Genomic DNA, 13701 nt, shown 5'->3' on the forward strand with positions numbered 1-13701 from the left:
GATGGCACCACTTAAGTTCTCCACATTAGTGTTTTCATTAGAATGCAGAAGAGACTGAGTCAGACTCTCCTTTTCTTTTAAATGTTTGTACAACTTGTGTATATGTACCCCAAGCAGGGAAGTCAGCAAGTTTTATTCAGTAAACAATCTTCCTATAAACACTCCATCAACGAGCATTTCCTCACAGTAAACATATACATGCATTACATAGATTTGTGAGCCTCAAATAAAAGGTGAACTGTAAATATGAACTACGTCATTTAACTGGCCTTTCCATTCCACCACGTTTCCCACTGGTTTCTCTGCACCCATGGGAAAACTGCTGGGAGCTGCAAGATGGGCTATTTTTAATCAATGAAAAGACAGATCTGAGTAGAAGCGGGGGGGAAAAAAAATTAATGTAGGGTAGTACCTTGAATACAAATTAAGCTTCGTATCAGTAATAAACACAGACGAATATCTCGGTATTTTTTCCCTCTTTTTCCTCCATCAGTGGGCAGCGATGCGGAACGCCTCTTTATCACTGTTCACACATTTCAAATGAGGGAAAGAAGCAAATAATTGCGTCTGAGCCGGACATAAAGCCTGCCAAATTAATGTCAGACTCCGTCAAGAAAGGGAAGAGCCTCTGCAAAGCTAAGCATAAAAAATTCACAGCCATTCCACTGGCGGTTTGACAGATTTGAGTTTTATGAATGCTATCTGGACGTTTATTCAGTTTTCCCTCTCCTCCCATATTCGTGCGACGCTGGCGTGGGACGGAGTGTGGGAAAGTAGCTGTGCCACTTCTGGTTGGGGTATTGTTCTGCCGCTGGTGTCGATGACGTTTGAGCACGCCCTTAATGCTCACTTCCTGACCCTTCAGCCTACAGATACACAAACTAAACAGCCACAGCGGGGAGAGGGGATACAATTTAAATAGGAAAAATATGTAAGGCCCCTCCACATCTCTGTTTTTCATCTTCACCGCCATCTCCTCATCGCCTGCCATCGTGCTGTGGCTGTACACTGGCAGGAGTGTAGCAGCTGATAATCAGTGAATGAATCACGTGCAGGTCCGGCCAGCAACCATATAATGGCGTTACGCATGATTGTTCAAGCTCGCAGTGTGATGGATGGGTAGCTTACCTTCAGATTAAAACCACACCATCCCCATCTCCATGTGTTCAGCTGCCTCATGCGGTGCAGCACAACACACTCCCCTTCGACAGTGATCATTGAGGTGAAATTTATGAGATTTCTTTTCCTGAGCCATTTGTGGCGTCAGCTGGGAACAAAGCCCCGAACATTGTTATCCTGCCAACTACAACACTGCACAGGATTATGGCACTGTACTGCATAGATTACATGTGCGGCGCGTGCAGAATGGCACCGAAGTCTTCAAGTCTTGGATGCACATACACAAAACACACAGCTATTAATGAGATTAGCCGTTGACTCCCGACCTCCGTGCATGTCTCTGAAATTGTGTACTCTGTGATCACTTTCTAATCCTGTTATTTTTGGATTAACGCAGAGGCGATTCAGACCCCGTCATCCACCCACGCATACGCACTCACTCTCACGGATACGCTGGCCCTCATCCAGCTCCATGTAAGACTGAATCTAAATGAAGATGAGATCAATTATTGAGAGCAGCCTTCATCCAATGCACATCACTCTTAGAAAACAGGAAAAACTCGGTGTAAATTGGTTTCTTTTATCTAAGGGTTTATCTAAGTCTTCACGATACGATACGTATCACAATACTTGAGACACGATACGATATATTATTGCAATATTATGATATTGCAACATATTGCAGTATTCTATGGAGTTCACCGAAAATTTTTAAATGCAACTTAAAATACACATTGTATACATGTACATCAGATGACAGTGATAATTCATTAGACAAATTGAGTCAAAAATAATAATATCAATCCAAATGATCCATTTCCAATTTATTGCACTTCTACAGAACAAGAGGTGGAGGTGTGGAAGTTGTTTCAATTGGCCTAAGACATCCTTTTATTTTAAAATCAACATTAACACATACAAACTTGATATTGCATCATAACAAAAAATATTGCAATAAATTGCCATATCGATATTTTTTCCCTCTCCTACTACTGACAGTGAGCATTGTTTTTTCGTAATAGCAGAAGCACCATCAAAAAGCAGGACCCACAAATACTGCATTGGAAAATCTCTGATCAGTAGACGAATTGTTTAAGCAGCAAGTTTTAGTACTGGTTTAATGTCTTCCCCATTCATGGTGGTCTGGCAGTTCATTTTTCTAACACTGAAGTCGACAATTGTGAGAAACGAATGATATTTTTGATAGGGAATCCAAAACAATGGTGCACTCATTGTTTTTGTACTGTGGCACATTGTGACAGTTTTTGACAAACTCAAACAACTCAGAACCACGGCCTACTGTGCCAACCAAATAACTAAGCAATGAAGTCAGTGTAGGAGCGAAGTTGCAATATCTTACATGAGGGAAACACTGCAAGTTACTTTACATGAGACAGGAAATGTGCAGGGAGAGAAAGTAGCGTAACATGCATTGACTGCGTCGGTGGAGGTTCTCAGTCCTCTGGATCAGGATATATTCAAAAATATGGACGACTGGACGTTTTGCCACTCATCTAAGTAGCTTCTTCAGTTTTAAAGGTCTGGTGGGGGCTTAGGGTTTAAATAAGACCATCTGTGGGTGTTAGCTCTAAATTTGAGCAGTTTACACATGGAGGTCTGTGGGACTGAATTGCTTTTGGACTCATTTTGGCCATTAAAGGAACAGTTTTCGCAGTTTTGTGTTGCCTCGCTTGAATTTTCAGCCTCTGCGGTTGCTTCTTGGTGGCATGCAGTCAATCCATCGGGATGTCCTTATTCCTCATCCCTAGTCTGTCCTTGAAAAGTCTTCTGTGATTCTTGATATCCTGTAGTTCAACAGGGAGTCCACAGGGTTGTCACAAAATCTTTGGTTGACTGGACATTTGATATATATATTTAAATTTCACCCACAAATATAAATTTCTTTAAATACACATTAGACCTGATTTAGACCCTACCACGGCCATTGCAATCTGATAACTCAAAACTACTTGCCAATATGTTGTAGTAGCCTTTTAACAACATGTCTTTTATATGGCAAATACGTACTGATTCATGTACATTCAGCAGATTACTTTTCATTGGAATAGCACATACATTTGCGTCAGTTCTTGAAACATTTTTCACTTTGTCAGCAAGCCTCAGGGGGCCCTTTGACTGAGTGAAAGTAACATAGGCAATAATGAAATCTAAACACAAGTGTTTAGCTGGAAAAAATTGGAGAGAGCACTTGTGTCGGGATCTTCACATTTTCCAAACTAGTGTAAACAGGGTTTTAGCATCAGGACAAAATGGATGCGAAAACACATAATAATTAATTGTAGACGTGGCTAGTTTATAAAGATGGCAGCTCTGTAATCAACTCTGGACAGTCCTACACAAAGCCAGCAGCATCAGCGGTGTGTTTACTTCAGCGGTGCGCCAGCCCAAGATTAGCATTGTGTGAATAAGGATGACTGCTGCAGCTCCATGACTGCCTGTTTAATTAGCACTCAGAGGGCGCAGCAAGGAGATGGAAATTTAATAGATCTTGGCCAGACGAGGGGTATTGTAAAAGGCTTGGTGGTGAAGCAGACTGCTGGAGCAGATATGATCCGAGGGGCAGATAGGAAAGATAAAAAAAGGACAAAGGAAAAGGACGAAAAAGACCAGGCAATCTTAACTGCATAAGAAGCAAAGACGAAGATACAGGAATAAATGGAGACGACGAAGTGGGTAAAGGCGAGACGTAATGGAATAAAATGGAAAAAGAACCAAGAGGCGATGACACCCATGGAAACTCTGTCCAGACCAGTTATCCATTAACTGTTTCATGATGATTGGCTCGTCTGTCTCATTACTGCCATCAGGCAGCAGGAGGATGCACTCTGCTACTAAAGGCTGTGATTCAGCCCGTCATGATTATGTTAACTGATGTCAGTTTACTGGCAATGTTTGTTATAGTGGAGCGGGCCATTCTGTGCACATGCTGCAGACAGACAGACAGTCTGGACCTGGGCCCAAACATTTAAAAACAGACTCAAGTAGTGCAGTTAAATGTTGTTGTCCTTCTAATAAGGGTCACAAACACATCCAGGCCAGTGGTTGGTTCACTCTGTTGGACCACAGTGGGAGAGACGGCGTGCAAACATGTCATCTCAAGTCTTGTAAACTGAACTTTGCAAAAGGGCGCAATTAAGAAAACAACTTTTTGTAGGATGCGGTTGGGGATTCAAGCTTTTAGCGGAGGCAGTGTTTGGACCCGTCCTCGTGCATCCAATATGGCACGTACACATTCATGCAGCTGAATAAATGAATCCAAATCATCGAAAAAAAAAAAAAAAAAAAAAAAAAGCAGGTCTTGTTCCAGTCTGAAATAATACAGAAGAAAAATCTTTTTTTCCCAACTTTATTGGCAACACGGAACCCATTCATGACCAAGGTGGATCTATGTTTTCAATGACACTGAGAAACAGAAATGACCAGTTTGTCAGTGCTAATATGTTCATCATCTACACATTACTAAAAGTTTACTATATAATATGTAATATTAGCAAACACCTTCTCAGTCAGTTTGTAAATTCCATGATATACAGTATATACTGTATTCCCAAACATTGTGCCAATCTTTTCCGACTAAAATCATTACATTACATTCGTTCTGATTGGAGTGTTATTCCAATCGTCAAACTACTAGTGCCTGTATAAATGTAGCCATTGATTTCCATTCAAAAGGAACATATTATCACTGTATCATGTGTTTCAGGTACTGTGCTTTGAAATACAGAATGGACACTTTTTCGTTCTTGCTATATTCGTTGGGAATTGATATTTTAAAATGAATGCAGGCACCAGTATAGTAAGATGTCAATGGGAATGGTTCATAGTTACTTAATCTGTGCAATGTTTTGTGAATATGTGTGCACACGTTTGGATAATGCACACACACGTTGCAGCAGACAAGCTCAGATCTTTAGTATTTATGTAGAACTGAGACAATATTCATTCATTCGTTTAACAAATAAAGACTGCTGAATCAGTCACCTCGTCATAACTGGACTGATTGCTGGAGTTGGATTGACTGGTACATAGAAATACATCACATCCCCTTTCTCCTAACTACAGACCAAAAACATAGACAAGGGAATCGTTTACATAAAAGTGTTTGAATATTACAGGACCCAAACAACTGCGCCAGAGATGCTAGCATGTACTAGATGTGTACACTTGAAGCACCTGCTGGCATTAGTGACTCAAAGAGACTCGATCGTGGAGGGGCGCATTTTCTTCTGCTCTCTTTAACATAGAAATTGGGGGAAAAAATGCAGAATGGAGACCTCATCCTGACAGGCTGGGGTTCCTGTGTATTGTTTGAATGTGCAAATTCGATGCAATTTGTTGTTTTTTTCATTGGCATGTTATGAGCGAAAGAATTATTTACATCCTGCGTGGCGATAATAAAATGCCTGCTATCCATATGAAGGCCCGGTGAGCTGTGCAGGCAGCCGGAGCACATGAAAAAGCGAATCACTGGTGGTGAGATCACTGCTCGGGAGGCGGTGGAGTGGCTCATTTGCATACTGAAAAGACACATACCCAAACACTGAAAGACGGCCAATTTTCTCTCCACTCAAAGCAGTAGACAGGTGGGGAAAAAAAATAAAAAAGACCTCACCCCATCACCCCCGCCCAGTAATGTCTGTTTTCAGAGATGGATGGAAATCCCTCAGATTTTTTTTTTTTTTTATTTTTAAAGGAGAAGAAGAAAGAATATTGAAAAGAAAAAAAAAAAAACGTCCTGTACTTTGTGGATTGTGAATAGAGTGCCCTGCAGCCTGCCTGCCTGTCCCACATACGGTGGTTGAATACAAAAGACCCCCCTTCTGTAAGAGCAATCACTACGGGAGGCCACTCTATCTGCGCCACTGCAGCGAGCGGCCTCAATGAAGCCGTCAGCACCGCACGCTCGCACACAACACAAAGACGGAAACATTGCATGTAGCCATTTACTCCTCCAGCCTTCGTGGCGCACATGCACGGGCCCTCTCTTTCCCAAACCCCTCGCAGCTAATGCATTCTTTTCATCCTCTGGTGCCGGGCAGAAAGGAACAGGGAGGGAGACGAGTGTTTGGCGGCGATTTGAATATTTAAATTATTTATCACCGCGGAGCATTGACATGCCACGGGACACGGAGTAGTCCAAGGGAGGGTGAAGCAGGCCGTGTTTAGATTTGCGCGCTAACTCGACGCCTCTGAGGGACAGGGGAACGTAAAACAGTTTCGGGTTTTGACGGACGCCGTATTTATTCCGTCAAAGTCCTCGGATTTAATCACGGAGGAGGCGGAAACGTGAGGCGGCTGTAGTTTATACATTTTTGAGACGTTCTGCCCGAAGTTCATCCAGCACTAATAAAACTTTCAGGGTTGATTATCATTACATTTCAATATGTTTGTTGTACTTGCATTGTATCACACTGGGGAGGGACCGTTAAACATTTTGGAAGTAATGGCTCACTGTGGAGTTATATTAAAAAACAAAAAAAACAAAAAAGAAAACTGGATGATGTAATGCTCTCTGCAGAAATATCAGACGAGAGAGTTTGGCTTCGCTGTAACTGAAAGCCTGAGAAGCGCACACTTGCTTTTCCCCCGGCTGAACAATCCTGGGAAATGGAGGAATTTACTACAGCTCACGCGATGACAGGGCTGTGGACTCGTAGGAAAAAACACTTAAATTAATTCATCGAGCAGTTATCGCGCCGACACTGGATCTGTGTCGTTTTTGCCTTACTGTCGGGGCTCCTGCTTTTATCTCGTCTGCTCTTGCACAGGCTGCAAGCTCTTTCTCCTTCATGCAGCTCTCACTTACAGTCTTCAGACAAAGGAAGACCCCGACTGGCCCCCTTTTTTCTTTTTTCTTTCTCCCCCAGTCCTGCTCCCTCTACGCCGCACGGGCACGGAAGCGCCGCTAATGACAATCAAAATCCTCAGAGTGAAGGAGCGAGAGAGAGAGAAGTCTGCATGATCAAAACCTGGAAACCCGAAGCCTTTTCACGCTCACCGGGTTTCATGTTGCAGTATGCAAATAAAAATATGTGGCCTGCTCAGTTGCATTGTCCTCAGAGGATAAGACAAGCTGTTTATGACTCTTGCTTGTTGTCTTTCTTCCAGCTGCTTTTAATTGGCACGTAAGCTCTCAGATCAGTAGATTTGGCCAGCCTTTGATATACTGGATGCTGGAAATGTGCCGTTTCTATTAATTCCTTCATTGTGTTGCAGTCTTATTACACCGTGGGTTTGTTTGATGTATTCTTTTTTTGATGTCATCCAGAACATGAAGCCCATTTTTAACATGTCCATAGTTCCATATATGAGAAAAAAAATAAGTATCTCTGCTTTAAAACTGCAGTTTCAAAAACAAAGGTTCAGAAACCCAAGGAACTCATCTCGTCAGTTTGCAGGGTGGTGTTCATGCTGCCTTCATATGCACTCGTGAGCATGTGGTCCAAGATGTTCACATCAGTAACATCTGATGGCTGCTAGGCAACCGCTGGCATCTAACAGCATCCGAGGTTAACAGTTCAGTAACTTGGAAATGGAAAGAAAGGTATAATGAAGAGAAGGAATTGTCAGGACTTTTAGAATTTTCCGTAGTTACTTGCTATAAAATCCCAAGGAAAACTAATTTCCCCACTGATGGGAAGTAAATAACATATACAATACAATGTTTTGCTGGGAAACTTTTGGACCTGGCAGTAGTGTGGGTGTTGAGGCCTACACAATATTAGGAAGGTGGTCATAATGTTATGACTATACTATTCTCAACTTGTATAACATGTTCTACCCCTTGAGTTGCGCACACATACAGCTCAATTATTTAAAGTTGCCATTGTGTAGCATAGATTTTGTTTAGTTTCAGCAGAGTCAAAGTGAGCAGCGAAGGGCGGGTGGAGGCAGAGGTTGAGACCAATTTCCATATTCCCCATGCATGCTAAATGAGTCCAAGGCTAGGGTTACATCTTAGCCATGTTATGGTTTAGCTATGGATTATTTTCATCGCTTTAGTTATACATCAAATTATCTTCTGGTTGCCCGTGGAGCTTTTAAAAGTTAATTAAACGCCGTTAAGTTTGTAATTTAGTTTTGGAAATAAGTTGTAATGCAGTAGGGCAAGGATTCGTGTAATTGAAATGGCGCCTCCTTCAAATGGGGTCATTTTTATGGGTCCAAACACCTTCTTCTTGTTATGTTCACAACCCCGTGAGTGGAAATTTTCTTTAAGTTCATTTATATTTGTTTATTTGTGCTGAGTTTTCTTTTTAACTTCCAGGAAAATTAACAGCCATTAGCTCGCTAAACTGTTAGCATAGCGCTTCAGAGCAACATTCACAACTATTGTGACTCAGTACGAGATTCAAGCAACCCTTCTCACTGGAAAATTAAAGAGACAACTTAAAAAAAAAAAAAAAAATACATGCTTTATTCTTGGTTGCATTGAAATAAACTCAAATAAGAAGCTGTTTTCCTTCCGTGACTTCCCTTGGCTTGTTCCCCCTCGACGTCCAGCTGCTTGGAGTCAGGAAAATCAAATGCAAATATTTTTTCATTTTCTTTTTATTATCCACAGCGAGCCTGTTCTATCTAGGCCAGATTCAACTTTGGTCAAATTTCTTCAGGAAAAAACAAAACTTGTTGTTCTTGCGTTTCCTGGGTGGATTTCCCCTCAAGCCTCCGAGTTGTTCCAGTGGCCGACCCATTCATCACTCCTAATCCCCGCAGTGATTCTCATTTGTAGCCGCGCGCGAGTGTACACACGAATGCAGCGTGCGCCGTCCCCCTGTAATGATCTGCTAATTATGAGAATCCGCGGGAGCCTCAGGGGGGTGAAACCACCTGTCTGCAAGTGTGCATGTGCGCATATCTGTAACATATGTACATGCTGTGGGAGCCCACGCGAGGGTGTAAATCAAATATTCTGTGGCCTGTTTATTACATTTGGTGTCCTCGTTGCGTTGGTCTATTAAATTGCAGCAAGCTGGGAAGCCCGTTATAAGACGATGCTTAAACATTTCATACTAGAAGAGTAAAGAAACATAGACGCAAATGAGATATTTGAAGTGGTTTACAGTGTTCTTTTGTTCTTTCAGCCGAGCCGTAAAGACCAACCAGGACCTCCTCCCAGAGACTCCGTGGACCAACATCCTCTATGACGACTTCTGGGGCACCCTGCTCACCCACAGCGGCAGCCACAAGTCCTTCCGCCCACTCTGCACCCTCTCCTTCCGCCTCAACTACACCCTTCACGGCCTGCGCCCCTTTGGCTACCACCTCCTGAACGTGGCGCTGCACGGCCTGGTCACGGCCCTCGTCACGGCCTTCAGCCGCCCGCTGCTGGGCGGAGGGCCGTGGAGCCTGCTGGCGGGCCTCCTTTTCGCCTCTCACCCGGTGCACACCGAAGCGGTCGCCGGCGTGGTGGGGAGGGCAGACGTCGGCGCCGCTCTGTTTTTCCTGTTGTCCCTCGCCTGCTACGCGAGACACTGCGGACTCCGCGGCGGGGACACGGAGGGCAGGCGGCGGGCCGCCGGCTCGGCTGCCGGGCGCTGGGGCTGGATGCTCGGCAGCTTGTGGTGCGCGGCGGTGAGCATGCTCTGGAAGGAGCAAGGTGTGACGGTGCTGGCCGTGTCCGCCGTGTACGACCTCTTCGTCTTCCAGAGGCTCCGGTTTCGCCAGGCGCTCCTCCTCCTCTTAGGAAAGGTAAATCAATGCACGCCGCCGGGGCCGTCGAATATGTGTGTTCACTGGCTCTCGTCTCGCATCTCTCCTTACCCGGTTTCCTCTTCCTACCCTCAGAGGCAAACCTCAGCCAGCCATCTGTGAATGTTTCCTGTATTGCGGAGTTTTGTGCGCAAAAAAAAGTCGTGCGTGTTTGCTTTTCATTACGAGTGTAATTAGGAAAAACTCTTTGCTTATCCAAGGCCCATCAGCTGCTGCACGAACTATAAGCTTTGCTCATTTGATTCTGCTTCACAGGAAGTAAATGTATGTTTGCATGTAGAAGGGGAAGCTTCCCACTTCCTCGCAATCCTGCTGCCAGCTTCAGTTCGCTGGAGTAAATAGATGCACACTCATGCAAGGAAATCTAAATTAGGATCTCGGCCTCATTATGTGCGTGTGTACATGTGTACTCGTGGAAAGGACGCCTGAGCAGGAAAAGCTATTTTTGGGGTGACTTGTTTTCTCATTTTAAGGTGACAAAAGGTATTTGCAGGGGAAAAAAAAAAAAACAACTAATCACACGTCCTTCACAGGTACATTATTTGGTTCACTTGTTCGGGTAAGCCGTCCAAAACAATGTTGACATAAACATGCCATGTGCTTCCACTGCAGGGAAGCTCTGCAGGGCTCCTTCTGAGCCGAAGTTATTTGAGGAGGACAACCTTGACGCAGTGACTCATCTGATTATGGGAACCAGAGTTTGACTGGAAAGCCTCCTCGCTCAAGCACTCCACATTTGATTAGAGAGAGACCGCTCCTCAGCCAACGTGATGGCCCTCGTAAAACGCGTAACTAGCGTAATAAAAAGTCCCCTTGGGTTTACTGAGCAAGGACGACCTCGCTCCGAACGTGCAAGCGCGCGAGTGCGGATCTTTTTTTTTTTTAACAGGGGTTTCTTCTTGTGGCAACGTCTATAAATACCTCGGTTTGTCGCAAAGGTTTGTGACGTAACCTTATACGGCCCGTCGGAAACGTCACGCGGAACTGAACAAGCAACCAGCGCTTTGCAAACTGACGCGTGACTTTTCTTATTTAACCTGCCAGAGTCCAAATGAAATCACCTTCTTACCCGCGAGTAGCTTTAGTGTACCTGTGGGGGCGGCTTCCGCCGGAGTTGTTTCTGGCAGGATGAGAACCTACAGCTGTTATTAAAGGGCTCACTGTGAGAGGCCTGGAGAGATCACATAGAGGGGAGAAAGTCTTTTCCTTCTGTGCTCAGCAGGGGTGACCCTACCGCTAGACTCTAGCAGATAAAAAAAAACAACACCTGTCTTTCGAATTGTACTCAATCTAGTAAATCTGCAAAACTATGGCTGCATTTACACAATTTACACAAATATATTCTGGTGATAATCAATACAAAAATGCCTCACTTAAAGACCTAATAGGCGGTTTATGCTAATGCGTCAATATGCAGAAAAACGATTTATTGCCTTAATCCGACTTTAACTGGACAACTTAAGTGTATGTAAACACGTTACTCCGACTAAAATCGAAGTTCTCCTTATCCGATTAAGACACCCAGATAATGTGATTCCAAATCAATTTATATGCCTTAATCAGACTTTTAGCGTGTGCGCATGCTCCACAACCGCTGTGCTGGCATGTGACCCTGGAACAAAAACATCCAAGAAAGCTGGTTTAAGGCTTGCAATGAAAGTTTGTTGTTTGAAGTCTATATAAATTGTTGTAATTCATTCAGTTTTAATGTAAATACCCTCAAATTAAAGTTAAATCTGCACTTTTAGTCCAATTTCATTACATGCTGAATATATTTTGGAAAAGAAAAATGCTTGTCGGTGCCCAGACATATATGGACTTAACTGTAAATCCATAGAATCCATTAAACTGCAATCTCCCATCAGAATAATTTCAGTTGGGTTGAAGAAACATTGAGCGAGTAGAGCCAAAAATTTGCAAATACAATGACCCTAAATCCAAACAAGAGGCAAGAAAGATTTTATATTTAAAATTTTCCAGACACCGTGTTAGACTGGAATTTACATTTTGTCATAAATATTTGAATTGGTTGAATTGACGCCGCCTTTCTGAACACTTCTCAACTAAACAGAAAGAACAAGGGCAGAAAATCATCCAATTTCCTAACAAAATTCTAACCGTACAATTTTGTGTTTCAGTTATTCCAGTTCTCGTTTTAACCTGCTCCTGTATACACAAGGAGACGCAGCCTTGGAAACGAAACCCCAACTTGTTCCAGTCTGTTGCATTACAGTCTGACAGATTTCATCACCCTCACTGCACCGTCACATTTCCTCGTGTATTTATCACACAGGAGTAGAGGAGTGCATGTCGCCAGCAGTTGCCTCGTCTCTGCCCAGACACAACAGACCGAGCCAGAATTCCCTTTGCCAGGGCCGTCGGGTCTTAAAGCCAACACCTCAGCGAGCTCCCGCCGCTGCCGGCACATCTGGCTCGTTTATCACTCTGGCAATGCCCTCCTCGACTGCCCCAGTCACGGTTATCTTGGCCGGAGGCTCGTTACGAGCTGGGGCCAGCCACGGGGGCAATCACTTCCTCGATTATGAGCCAGACGACTCGGGACGCATGAGAAAACAAAAGGGAAGAGGGATATCGAGAGAGAATGGGGAAACTATGCCCTCACTTCCTTTCCTTATCTATTCTCAGTATTTCTCACCCCCAGTGCCCTTAAAGCACTTATCCCGCTTTATATTCTACAACTGAGGCTCTGCAATCAGTTGCCGTTGAATTGCATAGTAGGTGGAGAGACCTCAGAGATCTATCGTCGACAACAAGCCGGCTCATTATACATTCAGCTCAATCAACATTTTTCCATTTCTTCCCAAATGAAGCAGGAGAATGAAAAATCAACACCTGACCGCAGCCACAAACAATGAGGAAATGCAAATGAGCTCGGGCGTAGCAGAGAGGACAGATGCGTTTCGAACCAGGACTCCATTTCTCATCCTATTAACTCTCTAATCAGAGCGAGATGAGATTTAAAATAAGACAAGGTAGAACGGAGGGCGAGTTAGAAAGTGATAGATGGAGACAAAGGGAAGGTGTGGTGTTTGTGCTGCAGCCTATTGGGAAAACTATTATACCCCGGGATTATAAGAACATGATGCCTTTGTTCTCTGTTGGCGACGAATGAGGCTCCAGGCTTTTAGACAGGGCCCGGGAAAGTAGTTTGGTTTTGTTGGTGTAAGAGAAAAAAAAATAAATCAAGATCTGTGTAAAAACTCTAGCGTGCGACGCAGATTTCATTAAAAGGTGTTTGTTTTTTAAATGCTGAGCTGGGATTTTCAGCATCTGCCTGATTGAAACACACAGATGTGAGCGATTATACCTTTCAGATAAAGTCATGCATGAAAAGCTCTGAATTCAGAGTGTGAAATTAAATATAGAATATAGTAAGTAAAAAAAAAAAAAAAAAAAAAAAAAAAAAAGGACTAAGATTGGATTAGAGTCAAAGGCATTTTTCTCACTTTCCCCAACCCTTGACACCTTTGAATTTCTCACTGCACCTGGAGCCAAATGAAAGATGACGGATAACGTTAGAGCAGAAGCCTGCGGACAATAGAAGGATTTGATGGTGTCTTCACCAGCCTGCACCCAAAAGGCCCCTCCTTCCTCATTTGTCTCAATGAGATCTGCCGACGCGCAGATGAAGTTCAGCGTAACCAGCTGATGGCTTGACGAATCTTTGTGCCAATTATCCCGTCGCCAAAGCGTTCAGCTGTGAAATGATGCCCGCGGTTACAGATTCTGCTGCGTGCTCTTTATTTAGCCGCCGCTCCTGTGGATGTTGGCGAGCCCGAAGCGGGTGTGAGCGTTCCAAGTCGGATTGAGAAAAATCCTCTTAACCGC

At 43.8% G+C, this 13701-nt stretch overlaps 1 protein-coding gene across 1 annotated transcript in view; it reads left to right on the top strand.

Annotated features, from left to right (window-relative positions):
- Positions 1–13701, top strand: part of tmtc2a (transmembrane O-mannosyltransferase targeting cadherins 2a) — a 62179-nt gene that overhangs the window by 17336 nt on the left and 31142 nt on the right. The window contains exon 2 of the mRNA XM_047575488.1: positions 9225–9831. Coding sequence (XP_047431444.1) covers positions 9225–9831 — 607 coding nt within the window. The remainder of the gene's footprint in view (positions 1–9224; positions 9832–13701) is intronic.

Source organism: Mugil cephalus, chromosome 22, assembly GCF_022458985.1.
Source record: "Mugil cephalus isolate CIBA_MC_2020 chromosome 22, CIBA_Mcephalus_1.1, whole genome shotgun sequence".
NCBI lineage: Eukaryota > Metazoa > Chordata > Actinopteri > Mugiliformes > Mugilidae > Mugil > Mugil cephalus.